This window comes from Rhea pennata, chromosome 2 (assembly GCF_028389875.1).
Source record: "Rhea pennata isolate bPtePen1 chromosome 2, bPtePen1.pri, whole genome shotgun sequence".
NCBI classification, from domain to species: Eukaryota; Metazoa; Chordata; class Aves; order Rheiformes; family Rheidae; genus Rhea; species Rhea pennata.
This window is the reverse complement of record NC_084664.1, coordinates 12,370,794-12,390,392: the sequence shown is the minus strand read 5'-3', so window position 1 is coordinate 12,390,392 and position 19,599 is coordinate 12,370,794. Positions and strand designations below refer to the sequence as shown.

The window sequence follows — 19,599 nt, the reverse complement described above, 5'->3', positions numbered from 1 at the left end:
AAATTAGGCGACAGAGAAAGAGCTCTCGGAAACGAACACGCTCACAGACAGTTTTGCTGTTGCTCCGAGACGAATCATTCCCTATCATCCGCTCCTAAATAATCCCATCGGTGCTTAATTATCAAAGGGCTGAGCTGGTGGTTACAGCCAAGTGCGTTATCCATGTGCATGTGTCAAGGAATGAAAAGTAGACAGGAAAAAAGACCTTCCCCCAAATATTTGTCAATTAAATCTATTGTTTATGCGAAATAATGAATGTGGCAGCCCCCCACAGCAGTCCCTATCTGCAGAGCAGAAGCAGACTGGGTAAGACAGTAGGAATTTCCCCCATTTGTGATTTCCAATAATCTAACTCCATTGACCTCAGAATCCCTTTTTACACTCAGAAGAACGGGCTCAGACTAAGACAGAGAAATATCGTTAAAGGAGAAGCAGGTTTCTTGCAAGAGACTTAAATAATCATTATTACTTCATAATTTATGATCTGAACACAATCCCCTATTTTTGTAAATAAAGCTCAGATGATTTCTTATGTGTGCATATTGCTAAAATTTCAGTACTGTTGAACATATGTTGTTGTTTTGTTTATCTGCTTTTTTTATTCTCTTTCAATCAAATATACATTTTTTTTAAGGAAATGTCAAATATTGAAAACAACAGTGAGATCTTACAAGTTTCTGTCTGGACAAAGATATCATTGTCTAATTTTATTACACAGCTTAGAAGCTCATCGGAAGCATAGTGCTGTTTGCTAAACTCTTCTCTATTTCTTAAGCTTGAATTATTAATTTTGCATTCTGATAAGATATTTATGCAAAGAGGCAGCTAGTTCTTTCCTTTAAAAGTGATATTATTTGTAGGAATGACCACACTTTTTTTCCCCAAATGAAGTTATGCAAATCTGATCAACTAAAGTAAATGTTTCATAAAACCAATGACTGTTTAAATTGTGGGACTAAATTGTTTGTATATAAATATTACCTTTTATATTCCATTTGAGTTTTATGTAGATGAACACATTACTTTAATGACCTGCATTTACAGAGAGAGACAGGGAGAGTCTGACTCTGAAATCCTCAGCAGCCAGATGGCTGCCTTTTCTTGCATGAGATTAAAAGATGTTTCTCATTCACAGCCCTGCTTCGGAGGCAAATTAATATAGCCAGCTAAATTGCTTGTGTTTTTGGAATAAAATTTAAAGAGAACTTTTTAAAGCAATTGGTGTCACAGGTTCTTAGAGCAGATTGCTCTCCAGGTACAGCATGCTGGTTTTAAACATTCAGTAATTAATGGAAAGTATTCCGTGTTAATTGACTGCTTCAGGAAAGGGAAATATAATGACTCCTTATTAATCATGAAAAGAGACATACAGCATGGAGGCACTGCAATAATTGCGCTAATGGTTGAGAAATGTTAATTAATGAAAAGAACAATGATGTAAGAAATTAGCTACATAATGCTTGCTACTGGTGGAGCCTGTGCTTTTAACACGTTATTTAGCATGGCAACCATTGGCTGGCGCCTTAAATAGCAGGCACCTCCACAGAGATCCAAATGTTGCCAGTGTTTTGTTTTTTAACGAGTCAAAATATGCTCTGCAAAATTACATTTTTCCAGAGAGTTTTCAGTTTGAACTCCTGAACTCAAAACTATTCAAATAGACTGACAGTGTTCGATTTATATAAAAATATTATTCAAATATAAGAGAGCACGTGAGCGTTTGCTTGGCAGGGAAGAGCTTCTTGTTAGATGGGCTGAGCTAGATAGGTTTTCCAGGGAAGACAACTGCATCACGAGACCTCTTCTCCTTTTTTCTTTTTCCACTTTTTTAAGCAATGACCTATCACTAAAGAATGTGGAATGTGGTCAGATTTGTGCCAAGCTCTATGTAAAAATTCATAGGATATTAAAATGCAGAGCAGTTTTGGCAACTAATCCAAGAGCAGTAATAAGCAGCTCACAATCGTTAATGGATTGAAGGCCCCAAGGTTTTCAGCATCACCCTGTTAAACCTTTGAAACAGCAACAAGGTAAAATGTATTCATCAGTCTGAACACTTTCAAGTGGGTCAAATTATTTGTTACAAATAATTGCCTGAAAGTGTAGGTCTTTTTCTTTTTTTTCTCCCTCTGTTCAGGAACAGGATTTAATTCTTATGGATGTCTTCATATTTGCATGGTAGTTTTTGCAAGGAAATGACAGCCTGTGAGGTTTCTGCATTTATTCACAATTTTGTGGCAGTGTTATTCATCACCTAAGTCACATGTCATTTTGCCTCTATGACTAGAGGACAGGAGATTTTTAAAATTAGATAAACTTATATGACAAATAGTAAATAAAGGCAAAATAACAAAAGCTCTCACACTATAGGTGTCAGAAAAAAATGAAAAATTCTGCTAAAGACCTGTACTAAATGAACTTTCATCAAATCAGAACGCTTTTATAAAGAATAGCTCTCAACAGGAGGCCTCTATTTGCACAAGAAAAGAATGAGTCCCTTAAGTCAGTGGTGTTATAATAATCCAAAACCGTTGTATAGGAATCAGGCCTACAGGTGTATAATAAAATAATCCGATAGCTCAGTGCTTCATGCCCCACAGTGCTAACACAGCCTTTTTTTTTTTTTTTTTTTTTTTTTTCTGGAATGGCCCAAACAAATCTAAAGCCAGAGGGAGGCTCTGCTGGGACGGATGAAGTGAATCCTGCAGCAAGCGGCTGATGCAGGGATGGGCACAGCCTCTCTTGTGGCCGTTCCCGCACTCATGCGTTTTATCACTCTTGAATTTCTTTTCTAGATGGAATATCCTTGGGCTTCAAGGTGCTCTCCTCAGCTCCTTCATCGAGCCCACATACTTTCACAGCGTCGTTGTGGGAAGCCTCTGTCACACTGGTCACCTTTCCAGGGTAATGAGCCATAGGATAGAAGACATTGGTCAGCTGCCAGCTTCATATCGGCGTAATCAGCTACTTCTCAGTGGTAAGCACACACCTGCCTGAGAGACAAACGATCCCCTTTCCCATCGCCGATTGCACCGGTCTCCAGCAGGAAAGTTAGATTCTTAGTACTTGTTTACATCAAGTTCAGTATCTACCTCTAAACTGCATGTTTCTATCTTCCATTCTCCTTTAGTAATAAAAATCTACACGACTCCCCACAAGAGGTGGCAGCCAATGTTGGCCTCTAAATGGGGGAACTCCTTCGTTGCCAGAGAAGTTTGAGGGAATATTATTGGGAAGAAATTGGTAGGACTCCTGACTTAGAGAGCAGCAGCCATAGCACTGTTAACGGAGTGCCAAGGTTCAGGTGTCTGTTTGTCTCCAGCACATCGTTTCTTCTCAGTTGGCACTGAGGGCTTTGCCACATACACATTCAGCCAACACCTGGGACAGCTTAAGAGATTAACATCCAGCAACAACCGCTCTAGAGGTTGCCATCACTGCAGGAGGGATGATAGAATTTGATATCTTTGAACTTCTCAGCTGCAGAGAAAAGGCACTTCCTGAAGGCCGTCAATTAGTGAAGAACATCAGCAGTGTACGTCTGTTCCTCCAAAGCATTTATGCACATGCTTAATTTTAAACATGTCGCTAGCATCCCTTGAAGTTGGTTGAAATCTAAAACGAATATGCATTATTAGGTGATTTCCTGAATGGACACAGAGTATTAAATGAGGAGTTTTAGGCACCCAGACATGTCTATTAGAGAAATGGGCCATACATCCCTATTATCCTGGAAAATTAAGGCCTTGGGTGGTTATAAAGGTTACCAGTGGTGAACTGGTAAGATACAAGCCAGAGACAGCAAGTGAACCAAGGTGTGGTGGTTCCCAAAACACAAGTTAACCATTAGCCCATGACTTTTTATTTTCTGAAAAGAATTGGTAGAATAAAGAAACTGATGAGTTTAAATTTAGTTCCTCTTTTATATGCAAGAGAGAATGACCAGATTATTCCAGAAGACTTCCAAAGAAAAGATAAAGGCCCTAAAGGGATAATGCAAAACAATATCCAATAGCCATGGTAGCAAGTGTCTTTCATATACTCCATCATTTTGTCCCAACAATATCTTGCCCTTTTTTTACTTTTATCTCTTCTGGTCAGTCCTTATCAGACAATATTTCAGTATTCACGTCACCAGGTTCAAGTGTTCACACAGAAGCTTTCTGCTAAAGAATTAAGACTGATGGACAAATATGAAGAAAAAGGAGATTTTTCTCCTCTTACTGCTGCCTTCTCCAAAATAAAAAACTTGACAGTTGTAATAAGAGGCAGGAAAAGGGTGGAGAGTTTCTCCTTTGGCACTGTGCTCCTCTTATGCTCAACAGCTCTTATGTTTCTGTCTTCTCAGCCTCGCTCCATAAGGCAGTCCATTTCCCTCCACTCACTTCTTCCTACTCAAACCATTCCCTTCAAAGACATCTGCCATACACCCAGGTTTTCTCACGCACATCCTCCTTTCCTGCCAAAAAATTTTGTCCCACATGAAACATGAAGATTTTCTATGTGTGCTCAGGATTTCCGGACCTGCAGCTCCGTAGCTTCAAATAGGCTGCTGGGACCAGAAATACCAGAAATCTCCAGTGTGTGTGTGCGTGTGTATGTGTCTATCTCTGGGCAGTAATGCCCAGCAAGTCCATTCCATGTGGGTCCTGGCTGTGAGCAGTGCACAAGTAGCAGTTCTGACATTAACACCGGTCATGGTGCACCCACCCCACTGCACAGACACCATGCTGTCGTCAGGGCCGTCGTAGGCAGAATTGTATCCTGGAGTCCAACAGCTCCCTCACAGCCTGCTTCACAGAGTAACTATATTTTTTTTCTGCTTAGCCTGAAAAACCCTTCTGCTTTCCACCCACCAGAGCAAACCTGTCCACCTTAAACTTTCTCCATTCGGTGCTTCCCAGCTCAGCAAACGCACAAATGTGTTCAGCCAGGAGAACTAGCCCCTTGCAGCCTAGCCCCAGGCTCAGGACCCTTACTCAGAGCCCCTGCTCCTTCACTAGTTGCTAGCAATCACGTGCAGAGCAGACAGGCAAAAGAGACGAGCTGTCTATGCCAGAGGCCCTGCCTTCTTGGCAGACCGTGGAGAGGCACTGCTGCCTGTTGAGGCTGCTCCTCATAGCACGGGCAGCCCTTGCAGTCCCTGGGCACGAGCATAGGCAGGGGAAGCTTCTACTCGCTGGGTTTCACTAGCTGCACTGCACAGTCGTGGTACTACATGGTACTACAAGCACAGCATGGTCCCACCAGTCTTCCAGGAAGCAGCTCATGGGTTTTCAGATACCTTTTAGGCTACTCTTACACTTTTCGATTCCAGCCTCTCTCCCTGCTCCAGGTCTTTGGACCTTTCTTAGCCATACCTCCAACCCCTGTTTCCTTAACCCCCCAGCCAGGCAGCAGCCATCCGGCCGCATCCCAGCAAAGTCCCACAGTGTTGAAAGCCTTCAGTGCCTCACGAGGATTGTGAGTGTTAAGGACATTCAGCCTGCACAGGATCAGACCCTTACTTGATTCTCATACTCTGATAGTTTTTCAAGAGGACTCGCTGAGACAATACGATGTCAGGGATACAAAGATGAGAGCCGAGGATGCCTCAGTGGAGCACACCGTTACCGTTCACAGAGTCCTTTAGGTTCCTAAGTTGAGAGAGTGCTGTTTTTTATCTATTTCATACTCTTTTTCTTTACTTTTTTTTAATTGTCCTTGCAACAAAATTAGTTTGTCTACTGATAGTTTAGCTACTGGGGAAATTCTCAGGTTCTGTGTGGTTTAGCACATATGGTGCATGTGTGTTTTACAAGGTGAATAGGTCAAAAGGTTTATCCTTTTTTGAAAAGCTTATCTCCATTTTTAACTCTTCAGTGCAGCCAACCACAGAGAAAAGTCTGTGTAGTGCAAGCATCCGGGACACTCTGCACGCCAAACTCCTCCGCCTCTGCCTCCTGCACTGCTCACAGAAGTCGTCCTCCTCCCCTTTGTCCCACACACTCGTCATGGGAAGGAGGAAGGGACCCACAGCTGGCCAGGAAAATCTCTCCATTCCCCAAACCTGGCTGTTATTTTGGCAATGCTCCTCTGCTTACCAGAGGCCTCCAGGTCTCCTACTGGGGCATTTGATGGCATCCTGTGTGGTTGCTACCTGCCCTATAGCATCATATGACTACCTACTTCACCAGCGTACGTAAGGCCAAAATCACAGCCACTTTCACTGTCTCTCCACAGCGTACAGGGAAACCCACTTGAACTGAAAACGCAGTAAGAGATCTAATAAGGGATATAACCACAGTGCAGTTATTGCTGTGCTGGCACTGCACAGGAGCCAGGCTCAAATCTGGCCCCAAGCATGTATCTGTGTCCACAAGTCAACGTCAGAGATTTCAATGAAGTTAGGATTTCATCAGAGGGGTCCTGGTGTCAGTTTAAATATCTGCTTGTTTCACAGCTGGCTTCTTCCTTCTCTGAGACTTTTATTTAGAAAACTTCCTCCTTGCTTTCCGTTCTGTTTGTGGGTTTTCTTCGAACAAGGAGAAGCAATGGGAGGAATCTGCCTCCCTCCGTCTACAGCCGTTCTCACCTCTCAAGCCATTATTTGTAACCTTCTCTCCCCCACACGTCCGAGGGAGCCAAGCCGGCAGCCCCGGCTAGAACTTATATTGCTGAGGTTTGCACTGCTTTTTTCTTACCTGGAAAACTGCCGACAACACGTTCAGTGGACAGCGAAATGAGCACCCAGCAAAAGCCGTACAGAATTTGTTACAGCGCAAACCACAGCAGTCTCGACCAGACAATCCCACTTTCCAGATTCCTGCCAGGGATCAAGCGAGCGAGGGATTTTAAATTGGAGGTGTCCTTCCGACACAAGGATTTTGTTACCTCGTCAATGCAGTGCAAACATTTCACCGGAGAGAAGGGTCGCAGCATGGGATGAGAGATCCTGAGGTGACTCCTCAGCCCCGCAGAAAGATCATCAGCGAGATTTTCCACTCACACCAGTCGCAGACAGATGGACATCCATTCTTTCACTGGGATTACTCTTGGGTGGGTCTTTTAGAAGAGAGAAAAGCCCTGTGCTATTTTTATTTCCTTTCCTCTTCGCACCAAGGCTATTCTGAAGGGTATCCTAAAGACGCAGGAGGTTTTGCTAGGAGAAGAGGAAAAATGGAGACAGGTTTTTACATAAAGAAGAGAAAATGATCTTGATTATGTGGGAGTTACCTTTCAAATAAAGTCAGAACATCTCTGCTTCAACAGAAAAATATGAAAAAAAGAAAATAGATTAAAAAGAATCAAAAGCCATCATAACCAAAGAACATATCTAGGCTTGCCTTCCCATTTGATTGCCATGAGTCTCACAGTGTGTTCTTTTAAGCTTCTGCCCTTGAGTTCAGAAAATGATGTGAAAATACCTTCTACTTATGTAAATATGTATATTTATAAATGCTAGCTGAGAAAAGAAAGTGTGAAAGCCTAACCTGCACAGACACTGGGGGCAAGTTCGCAGGTCTTGTGGACGTCCTCCGTAAGTGTCCACCTCAGGGAGGGGGCTGGCCCACGGGACTGGGGAAGGCGATCACCATGCCCCTTGGAAGGGCTCCAGGGCTCGTGAACGGGTGCCGTTTCTCTCGCTTGCCCCTCTCTGAATGCTACTGTGATACTCCTGCGAGAGAGAGGGCTTCTCTCTGGAAAAAGCCAGCAGAGAGGTCTTTCTGGTTTCCAAATCAAATCTCCAGTTTCTCTCCCTTCTGCTGCATCTCTTGCACGCCATGGGGGAGGAGAGGGCACTCTCTCCTGGTTCCCGGACTGAATCACCGGTAGCAGCAGACTATCATTTATTAATTAAATAACCCTGCAGGACTTCTGTCCCGCACTCAGCGCAGCCCGTCGTCCCAGGGGAGAGCGCGACGCAAGCACGGCCGCTCTGACGGCAGGCGTGGGGGGCCCACGGGCCGCGCGGACCTGCCCTTGCCTTGCCCCGGCCACCCCTCCGCCCAGCCCCGCTGCGGCGTGCACAGAAATGAGAGCTGCTCGCTGCCACGAGGATCGCGTGGTGCGCGGCAGTGCCTTTCCCCTGGAACAGCTAATGGTCACCTGCATGCGTAAAGGGCCTGTCAGCTCAATTCCTACTTCTTCTTTTCCCCTGGTCAGTGAGTTTGCAGAATTTTTATTGATTTAATGACCTGTGGCATCTTTGCAAGGCAGGAATTATCTGAGTGTTTACTGTATTTTTTAGCACTGAGCCCTTTAAGCTTTGGGGTGCTATCTTGACAGAGATTGGTGCATAGTGTCAAACAGCAGATTCTGATCTGTTTGCATCTTGTTCGATATAGAGGTATCTGAATAGCACCACAGAGCTATCTGTTTTTCGAGCTTTCAGTTCCTATTCTGTTGCCTAGGTGAGCTGGAGTTTTAGATACAGACTGATCTGTTATCTCAGAAAACAAGAACTGAAAGAGGTGTTAATATGACATGAAAGTGTTTACAAATCCTAGGTGAGGTTATGACTTAAGGGTAACTCTCCCCTATACAATGTAGCGAGTTCACTTGCAGTGATCTAGACCTCTTCTCTGGTGCAAGCTTTGCCAAAACTACAAAGTGATTGCAACATCACACTATTTTTTTCCCTTTAATGGCCACTTTTCTCTCTCTGTGGGTGTTAAGTCCCATTTCCTCATGGTTCTCGCTGCTGCCTCTCAGTACGGAGCGGACCATGCTGGGAGGCGTTGGGAGCAGAAAGAGGCATCCTTCTCCCATATTAATTCCCGTGCTCCTGCACATCCCTGCAATGCCGTCTTCTCTTGAAGGCAGTGTGTTGCACAGCCCTTCACCTTTCCCACGATCTCGCCTGGCTCACTGAGCAACTGGCCAAGTTTGTCATGTCCAAAAGTGGCCACGGATGCTGTGTTTTCCATCAGCGCCAACCTCCTCCAGTTCCCACTGAAAACAGCCAAAGCTCATGGTGTACATCTGTTCTGAAAATTAGATCCTTGAACACAGGTGGGAAAGTACTGGCTTTAATCTCCCTTCTTTAATCTTGTCCTCTGCAAACAGCTCGAATCAGTACTTCTCTCCCTCTGCAAAAGTTCTTTGAAACCCTTCAGTGGAAAAGGACCTTTCTCTGTTGCAGTCTGCCAAGTAACAATAAAAGCAGTTTGCCATCAAGCTGTGAAAATGATGAGATGTTTTCCAGAGCTCGGCTCTAGCCAGAGACTCACGGCAGGACGGGCTAATAGTCAGCCTGGGCTGCCATTTGGAAACAGAGTCAGTCCTGGCCTCTGCTCTGCAACTGGCTGGCTCTGTCAGGCATCTCCTGCCCAGTAGGGTAGTCCCCAGCAGCCAGCTCACCAGGATGGCTGGTTTTGTCCAGGTTTGTGGGGCTAGTGGCGTGCATTGCAAATTAGTAGAGAGAGAATCAACATCTGGGTCCAGACGTGTTATCGGATGCCCACATTTTATGCAATATTCAGACTGCTTCAGGTTATCTCATCTTTTCCAGGTTGGTTTTCCAAATGTTCATTCTCTGCTCCCAAAAGCACTAATGCTCACTCCAGTATTCATCGTGTGCTGGAAAACAAACCAGCCACTTTCTTTATTCCTCTTATTTCCTTGCAAAGACTCATCTTTCCCTGGTTCCAGACACAAGAGGAAGGAAGGAAAGGGGAACTCTCTTAAATAGTTGTAGTTAAGAAAGGACAGGAATTTACTGATCATGGCTCTCACTTGGGTACACATTCACATCTGTCCTTGCAGTTCTGACCTCCCTTCAAAGTGAAGGGAGATCTGGACTTTGTAGGCTGTGGACTCCAGGGCAAGATTCAGACATCCGAAAGTGGCCAAGTGAATGACATGAAGGGAACCCCAGGTGACTGAGAACATCATCACTGTAGCTGTCTAAAATGAAGTAAGATGCATCCCGCTCCATCCTATCCATCTCTGAAACACTGCCTTCAGGACACTTACTAGCTCTTTAAGAGGTTAATGTATCCGTTCAGGGTAGGAAGCTGGCAGGCAGACTCAAGGTGGGGAGCAGGAGTTTTCTGCTTAAGCCTGTGATATGTGCAAGTTCTCTATCAACTTAGATCTCGAAATCTGTCTGGGGTGATGCATGTTTTGTAATTTCTTATCCTCCATTTACAGCACCTAAGACCCATTTCCCATTGCAGTGAAGGCCCCAGCAGTTAATAGCAGATAAATACACAGGGCCAGAGAAAGCTCACCTTGAGGAATGCATGGCAAAAACAGTTTGCTGCTTTGAAGATAAGTTATCACATTAAAGCCCTTCCAAAAGATTTCACTCAGCAACTGTAACACTGCTTCAAAACCATGCATTACAATTTAACAGCTTTCTTTAGGCTAACGAAAGGTTTACTTGCCAAGTGGAAAAAGACCTATAGGAATAGCTAAATTATGCCACTGACAGGTGCTCAAAGTGGTAACACTTAACCGACGGTGACATCGGCATCTGCAGTGCATAGTGACGGTGCGTCCTCCCAGAGATATTTCGTGTGCACGGAGACCTGCCATGCTTCCGCTGCCTCTGGAAGTTTAGAGGGCTGGAAATCATGGGTCGCCTTCTCTCCTGACAGGGGTTAGTCACGCCGAGGCTCGGCAGCCTGGAAAATCGCCTGGCTTCAGTGTGAACTGGATCATGGGGACGGCTGACCTGGAGGTGATCAACGCCACGACGGGAAAGCGGACCTGCGGGAGTCCCTCGCGGCTCTGCAAGCGCATGCTTTTCGCTCGGTGGGCAAAGCTTTACGGAAAGGTAGGCTGGCACCATGGCAGACACAGTCCCCAGTCCCAAGGTGGGCTACTCCTAACCCAGGGACTGAGCCTTGTTTGACAATTTCTTGATGAAAGTGCAAAGTCCAGAGGTCTCCTGCTTTCCCCCAGTGAAGACTGGGAGTGGGTGGAGGTTATTGGGCACCACGTGGTCAGCTCCGTAGATGAGAGCATAGAGAAATCTAATGGCAGAAATTCATGCAGGTTTGAAGGGGAAATGGCCATTCTGTCTATTCTTGACAACTGGGGCTGTTTTCAGACTGGCAATGAAATGTCAAGAGAGTGTAAATGTTCATATAACCTCAGTGAGGGATTTTTCACATGTCTCATCCCAAGTATCTGTTAGTTTCTAAGGGGGGTATCCAAAAAATGTCGTTTATTTGGGCAAGGACGTACTCATCATTGCCTTTGAGGCACTGAACTCACTTCATTGCCTATACAGAGATTTAGATTCCTAACTTAAAACTGCTCCGAATCTCGCCGGGGTTCGCTGACCAAATCAGACGCTGTGGATTGCCCCTTCCCTTACTCTTCCTCTTCCTCACTCCCCTGGCTGTGTCATGTAATACTGATAAGTCCATGTAATGATAGAGCCACTCCTCCCAAGGTAAGTTGCCAGGCACTGAATGCTCAGCAGCAGTACTATTTAATGGCATTAAAAACAGAGGCTGTACTTAATTAAAATAGTCAACATCCCTTGATAGCCAGCCCAGCTGTCTTTACAGAAGATGGCTATCAACTCCCCTTATTTGAGATGGCACGGAAGTCAATATACCCTCCTCTTAACTTCATTCTTCCCAGACAGGAGATAGCAACAGGATGGATGGATGGACAAAAACTACAAAGTGGAGCCTAGTGATGTAGGATATGCAGGAAGAAACTTGGTGTGGAATAAGGAAATGAAAGTAAAAGGGTACAAACAAGAAAGAAGAGCAAGAGTAGGAAGCAGTAGGCAGCTGCCTCCTACCATGCGCTAGGTGAAAGCATGAGAAACCTTCCTCCAACTAACAAGTATGGAGCCAAGGAGATGGGGGTGTGAAGCAGAAATGGGTCTAATGCAATAAGAATGGCTGTTTTCTGAAATCAGGCTCCAAAAACAGAAGATAGGGAAAGGATATTTTTAAAAATTTTGACTCAGTGCTGCAATTTAAATTAACGGGATTTGGCATTCTAGCAGCTGGTAAATGGTCTCAGGCATTTTCCTCTCCTTATTCCCAGTTCTGGAGTCACCATTTTCCCTTTTGTCTGACCTTCTGAGGAAGTGCTAAGGGAGAGAAGGATGCAGATAACGAGGTGGCAAGACAGACTCCACCACTTCCACAAGAAGCAGCAGGGAACATGTGAAGTACCTCTCCAGCCTGCCTACTTTCACTGCTATAATATTATTTTGCTATAATGAGACTTGTTAAGAATTGTCTCCCAGTGTGTGTAGGATGGGAGAGGAGGAGAACAAGAAGCAAAGTTTTTATTTAGTACCAAAATCCTTTTCCCTTTGGGGAAATAAGTGAAAAAGAACAAGGCAGAGTGATGTCAGGAATGCCAGCAGCCACTTCCACTGGCAAAGTTGTTCGTGAAGGTAAAGGACCGATGGGGAGGGGAAGGTGTGAGGATGAGGCAACTGCTTTTAGGACAAGTTGGCCTGAGGAACCGCAGCAATGCAAGATCAGAGAGGGTCCCAAGGGGTGCTTCTGCTCTGATAGAGACCCAGGGAAGAAAGGTTCATTCATCCCTGTCAAGTACATGATTCAGCCTGATGGGGACCCTAACAGGAGCAGAAGTGACTAGCCTAGGCTTCATGTCTTGGTGTCTGTCACAGTCCAGTAGCACAGGTCCCGGTCGCTGTTTGTTGTATGGCAGCTGGCACTGGAAGGGAGGTGAGAATCACTCTTGCTGGGACCCAGACTGAAGGGATCCTGATGGGAACAAATCATCATGACCTCATGGTCGTAACAGGCACCTGGGCAGACCCTACTAGGAAGTACAGAGACTAGGGTAAGGAGAACCTAATTGCACCTGGCTCACACTGCAGACGGGAGCTAAGGCAGTGCACAATGGGGTAATCATGCTGCTGCACAGGATGTTTTGCCTTTGAAAAGACAAAGTTTCTGGTAATGCCACCAGGAGAGACTACAGGATGAATTGCCAGATGTTTTGGGAAGGGTCTCCATCCCTGGGGAGCAAGCAGGCAGCTGGAGGGAAGCAGCCACTGGACATGTTAGCTGCTGACCACCTACACCTGGGCTGGCAATGTCTCCCTCCCATTTCTGGCTAAGGCTCATACATCCCTGATGAGAGCAAATCCGTGGTGTGTGCCCAGGCAGCTCCAGGTGAACAAGACCAGCTCATTTCAGGTTGCACGTTAGCCGCTTCTCTGTAATCTGTCTTTCAGTGTCTTTCCTTTTTAGAAAAGAGGAAAATAGTGTTGTTTACTCACAAAGGCTGTGTTTTGAGGGTGTTCTCTTCCTATAGGGTGCTATTTCCCTGGCTTGTAAGTTGGACTTTCACCTGTCTGCTTGCTATAAGGCATTTTCCAGACATTGATTTCTTTCATATAATGTCAAAGACTCGCTGCTGGTTGGACTGTGTTAAGACCTTGGCAGGTCAGAGAAGGTCATTTATTTAGCCCTTCTACAAAACAAAAGGTGCTTCCTTGTGTATGCGTGCTCCAGGTGATTACTGGCCTACAGACCTGTGTCTTTGTCTCCCAAGACAGCTCCTGGCAAGCGTTTCAGGTTTCCCTTTAGAGCACTCTGCTTCATTGCGCCAGCCGTGTTCCCTTCCCCGGGAGCCCGCCTGGATCCTGACACTTGAGCTCTGCCCGATCCAGTGCAGGTTTCGCAGCATTTCCAATGATAACAGATTTGGGAGGGAGAAGGGGAGGAGACCCTCTCCCTTTTGTCTCTTAGTATTTACTCCGACCGTCTGAAACACTGAGCTGCCCTGCTTCTCTGACTAAATTTAACACATTCGATTAAGATTCCCAGAAATAATTTTCCCTATTTTTTTTCCTAAAAAACATCTTAACTGAAAAGTGGATTTTTGCCTTTGTAAAGTACACAGTGATGTGCCGTTGACCCTCACTCCTGCTTCTGCGCACTTCAAGGCAAGGCTGTTTACCTCCTTCCTCTTTGCATTCCTTCCACAATTTGCAAACCTGAAACAATGTCACCGGCATTCATTGCTTTGCTGGGTTTTTTTGTCGTTAAACCTAAAGCAAACACACAAAGCACAGTGATCATTTGTTTGTTGCTTATGAAATGTAGACAGGAAGATTATGCGGCTACTGAAGCCTCCTGTTTCTCTTGGCTTACTGGTTGATTTTTTTATTATTATTTTATTTTTTCCCCTTCCCTGATTTTTGTTCTGCAGCTGAGCACACGAATACCAAGCCATGGAGACGTGCCATCAGTGTACAGCGAGGCAAAGCTGGTGGCTCAGACATACCAATCTGTCAAGCAGCAGCTGTTTAAAGCATTTCAGAAAGCAGGTCTGGGCACCTGGGTGAAGAAACCCCCAGAGCAAGATCAGTTTCTACTAACTGTGTAAATCACTTGACACCTTTGCTACACAACTGGATCAAATCAGCTGGCAAGAAGGTTAGGCAGCACGCGTGAGCTGAGGGAACCAAAGCAGTTCAATATGTAATAGCAACTTCCCTGGGAATATTTTCTTTTAATTCTGTACTGGAAATACATAAATACAAATGTGTCTGATTAACGCACTGAGCTTGACTTTAAGAAACTGCTTTTTCATGACCCCTTCCCAAGAACACAGCTGCCCAAATTATAATGCCACCCCAGCAAAGATTCTGCTTTTTGCTGCTTGTTGCGGTTGGTATTGCGGTTAATCCAAGCAGCATCTTGATTTCAGATGCTGGCAAGCCACCTGTCTGTTTAAAAACACACAGTTTGTTTTCCCTCACACAGTCAGTGCAAGAATCATCACTGAATAATGGAAAATAGTAAGCAAACATGCAAGTACCCCAGGCACGTGGCATGACAGCAGGCCACAGAGCATCCATAATCACCCACAAAAAGATGTCTATCCTCTATGCAAAAACCATCCTCTTATCTGCAAAAGTCTGTGAGGGAGAATTTGGGCCTCATAGATACGCAGCATTTGCAAACTCCATTTCCCACTTCTGAATCTGAGCACAACTCTGGGCATCAGGAGTCCCTTGGTTTCTACACTTACCCCTCTGATGCCTTGGGCACACTGCTTCCCACCAAATCTTCAATTCTGGCTAAGAGTTTTGCATGCTGCAGCCCTTAATTATCCGGGCCCAGTTCGTAACGACAAGGCTTAGCCACCAGCCGGGCGCGGGGCTGCCCAGGCCTCCCTCCCTCGGACGTGGCTGCGGAGGCAGGAGCCCTTCGTGGGGTGACTGGAGTCCGAGTGCCTGCAGCAGTGCGAACCTCCAGCCGGGCTGGAGATGAGGGCTGGTGTGGCCGTACTCCCAACGCTGGAGTTTCGGGTAGCTGCGCAGAATCAGGCAGGCTGAAGCTGGGACCCAGAGTCTCATATTTCAGTGCTCTCAAGGATCCATGGTTTTAGATTAAGCTGATACAAATTCAGGATGCTCAGCACATCTGAAAAGTCAGTGGGTTGTGTAACCACAGCTAAGACATCCCAAACCAGAAGGCACATCTGATGCTCGGCTCTTTTGTGCCTCAGTTTCTCCGTCTGTCAAATGGGGATAATGCTACTTACCTGCTTCACATCTAAGGAACGTGTCAGCAATATGACCAGTGCTCTGGTCATAAACAACCACGTAGGCCAGATCCTGTCACTCTTACTGGAAGTTTTACATCTGCACATTGCCCCAAGGACATAATTACAACAGATGGCACCAAGGTCTTGGGTAAGATTTTACTCAATGCAAGAGTTTTCAGATTCTAGCTCTGTATAAATGCTAAGTATTATTATTATTCATATTCAACTACAGTCTGAAAAGCAGTGGGGTTTTCAGTTAGAAGAAGAATAAAGCCTAACGGTTAAACATCTTCTTCACAACTGTGACTTCGAACAATCTCAAACTTCGTCAGAGTGCAGTGATGGGAGAGGGAAGCTTTCACAGTCCAACTGCAGAACCAACCTTCAAACACTCAGTGTATTTCTTTGGGGTTTTGTTTTTTTAAATGACAGGATTTGCGGGTATATAACTACTGTTTTCTTTTTATTCCTAGGATTCTCTTTAAATCTGTATATAACATGCTGCTACTGGTTTGTGATAATTGTCTTGGTATTTTCTCAGAACTGTCAAGCTGAGTTACTTTTCAAACAACACAAGGCTCATATTTTTTCCATGTAATTTCCTTTACACAGAAAACTCTTCCTATCAATAAAGATAGATGCTCTTTGTATAGGGTTTATCATGTTTGGAGAGCCATATACAGTAAATACATTGTTTATTGATGCCCACAATAGAATAGCTACAGTATTTTGATGAGATTTTATTTTTAGATTATAAACTACAAGATGTATCTATAGTGTCTTGTATAAAAATAATTGTGATAAACTAGAATTTTTAAATTAGATAAAACAAAGCTCTCCCTTTCCAGAAACCTTTTCAACAAAATAATACATTCCATATTAACTACCAAAAATATATATAAAAAGAATCCTTAGAGTAGAAACAGTTAAAAAAAAAAAAAAAAAAAAAAAAAAGAGAGAGAGAGAGAGAGAGAGGTGTTTGAATAGTGCAAGGATTTTATGGTAACTACTTTGTCCATATGACTTCTTCTGAGTAACAGTCAGAGCTTTTGGCACTTTCTGGAGCTTCCTATCACCCTCACATGGCCCCTTCCCTTAAAACTCTGGTGTAAACTGGTGACACTGGTGCACAGTGGGGGCCATGTAGGGTCCTGCAAGGCTGCAGTGGACACCAGGCCAGGGGCAGCAGAGACATGGCATGAGGGAGGGGTGCTGCAGTTCTCCAGAAAGGCACAGAAAGGCCTGGTGCTATCTGTGTGTCCCAAAGGGCTTGGGGAAAAACATGGCCCCCAGGAGAAAAGCCTGAGCAGAAAGTGGTCCAGGGTGGTGCACCTCCTGCCCACCCCATCCTTGGGTTATCTGAGAGGCCTGTAAGCCCTAGTGATGACTGCCTTGTGGGAATGGAGGGACTGAGACACCACAAGGAGGCAGAATCTACGTCTTCTGCCTTCCCTCCCTAAACTGTTTTTTATGTAGCCTCTGAGAGACCTCCAGGCTCCTTCTTCCATCTGCCCTCTCTCCTTCAGCCTGGCATGGCTCCAGCTCCACAATGCGTAATACTCCCCAGCCCGTGCTGCAGTGAACAGGACAACAAAAGGCAGCAGCTGGTTATTTCTATGGACAAAAATAAAAGTGTGGTGGGATTGAATTATCCTTTGTTGCAAGAAATACATAAATGCTAGAATTGGCTAGCAGCGGTGACCAAACTGGGTCCTGCTGTCAGTGGGCATCTGATGATCCTGTTGAAGGCTCTAGAGTTGCAGCTGTTTGCACTAGGGTTGAGTATGACCTTAGACATCTACTTTTTCTCAGTATGTGCAGCGATAGAGAGTGATGGGACCATGTCCCAGAAGTACATATGAATAACACAGCATTTCCTGAAGCAAAGGAAAACTTACTCAATAGTAATTCTTAAATGAAAATTATGTACATAACGCGCATGAGTGAATGGCAATACTGTACTAATGGATGTACATTTGTAATATTTGTAAAAAAATAAACAAAAAAGACAACAAAATAAAATAAATCTGAATTTACATATGTGAATTTGCTGCTAAGTTCTGTAAATTGCACTTCAGTGATATCTGATAAGTGAATGTTTCTGTTAAGTGAATAAAATACCAAGTAAAATTTTCTTTCATTGTTTGCTGACCATTTCTCACTGTGGCTTAGAAAGTAATTTATACATGCTTTAAAGTGCAAATATGGGTTTTTACTGACACCCACTGCAATTCTTTCTGTTCTCATTCAGTTTGGATTTGCTGCATTACAGGAACTCTACACCTGCACTGAGAAGTGTATGTGCCTCTCAGTACAGAAGAAGCTTTACAGGGGCAAAGTCTTATTCTGGAAGAGTGAACAGGGTCTATCTCTAACTCAGTCTTTCCCAGTTATTTTCAAAGTCCCTTCTTAATAAAAATTAAATTTGTCTTTGCAAACACATGCTGCATGAAACTCGCTACACAAAGCTGCTTAAGAAAACTAAAGTGATCAACAGCAGGTATGAAGGTAGTGCATCTCCTTGAAGAAGACATTTGCATTGGTGGGATGGCCTTGACCCACTCTTGCTTTAAACTATCAGGATTCATCTGCAGCCAACTGAAGTCATGCTGAGCCTGTCTGACACCACCCACACAGCAGTTTAACATGCTTCAGTATATAACCATGACCCTATACTTTGAGGTGGTTTACCCCAGACAGTCTTGATAAAGATGACTGGTGTTACTGACTCCAAAATCTTACAGAAGAGCCCACTGTCAAGGTACATACTAATTATATATATAAACAGAGTTTAGAAAATTGTCTAGAAAGAAATTTTCCTGTCCTCCTCCTTGGGAAAGATTTGATTCCAGGATGAAATCAAACCTGGTGGCTCTCAAGGATCCCAGCTGGCTCTGCAGTCCCCACAGCCCTTTGGTCACTAATATTGAAGAACTCAGTGCTGGGCCTGCATATGCCATCCTACAGGCTTCAGCTCCCAGGACAGAAGGGCAGGAGCAGGGGCTATACGTAGCTTTTTTTCAAGCTAAGACTTAGCAGCAGTTGTTTTGCCTCAGCTCGGATTTGCATCATTAAGTATCTGGGTGAGATAAGAAGGAGGGGGGAAGAGTAGAGTACTTGCAGGGTGATGTTTTCTGCACAGAAAAAGTCACTTTGAGCCCACCTCATTCTTCTACCCAAGCTGGACTTTTGAACTGGGTAAAAAAAAATCAAAAAATTGATTCTTACTAATTATAAGTCTCAAACTATATTTACTTACATAAATTGCATGGCTATGATTGGATATAGGTAAAATAAACCCCATATTCTATACCCTCACCACAGCCTTAGTCACAATGGTTACTTTCTACCAGTAAAGAATGGATATGTTGTTTTCCTAAAGAGAAAGAAATTGCACTAGTATAAAGCCTGTTTGTGCTTCTTCTACCCACACTCCAGCTGATGAATTTATCATCATTTTGGTGTCAAAAAATTTAAAATCACAAATCCCTAACTTGGAAAAAACCCTGTGTAACATAGGCTTCCTCAGCCGAGGTGTTTAAGAGAGGGCGTGCAGAGATCAGCACAGAGCTGAGCCAGAGCCAATGCCAGCGTGGATACAGGGACTACACAGCCACAGGGCACAAATCACGGGACGTGCCATGAAGTGCTAATGAGAGTAGAGGAGCCATGGTCCCCAGGCATATTCCTTCCCACACCCCGAGGAGACCCATACCTGCTGCATCATAGCAGCCTGGGAGCCTCCAAACTGTCCACACCTGGACAGTTTTGCCGTGGCTGAGTTCACAGTGGGCAGGCTCCAGTCTATTTTCTCTTCCAAAAGTAGCTGCTATTGCCCATCCACAGCAGAAACAGTGACACAATTTGGCTGCTGAAAACAGCTACGAAGCAGTCATTAGGGTCAATTATATGGACGGATTCTGTGTTTAATCTCATTAAGTTTAAAGGCTAAATACCAGTACCGCATTTAAAACTTTACAGGCATACACCCCACCGTCATCAAGCACAGTTATTTCTTTTCCAAATGTATATTGGAAAAACAATAGCATAAAACATGAACAAGCTAATATGTTGACTAATAGAGGGCTTCAGAGAAGTGCCTGTTTT

General features: G+C 44.5%; 1 protein-coding gene across 1 annotated transcript in view; it reads left to right on the top strand.

Annotated features, from left to right (window-relative positions):
- Positions 1-14,325, top strand: part of ADARB2 (adenosine deaminase RNA specific B2 (inactive)) — a 318,783-nt gene extending 304,458 nt beyond the window's left edge. Inside the window, exons 8-10 of the mRNA XM_062567674.1 lie at positions 2,796-2,977; positions 10,584-10,762; positions 14,149-14,325. Of these exons, the coding sequence (XP_062423658.1) occupies positions 2,796-2,977; positions 10,584-10,762; positions 14,149-14,325 (538 nt within the window). The remainder of the gene's footprint in view (positions 1-2,795; positions 2,978-10,583; positions 10,763-14,148) is intronic.
- The last annotated feature ends 5,274 nt before the right edge of the window (positions 14,326-19,599 follow it).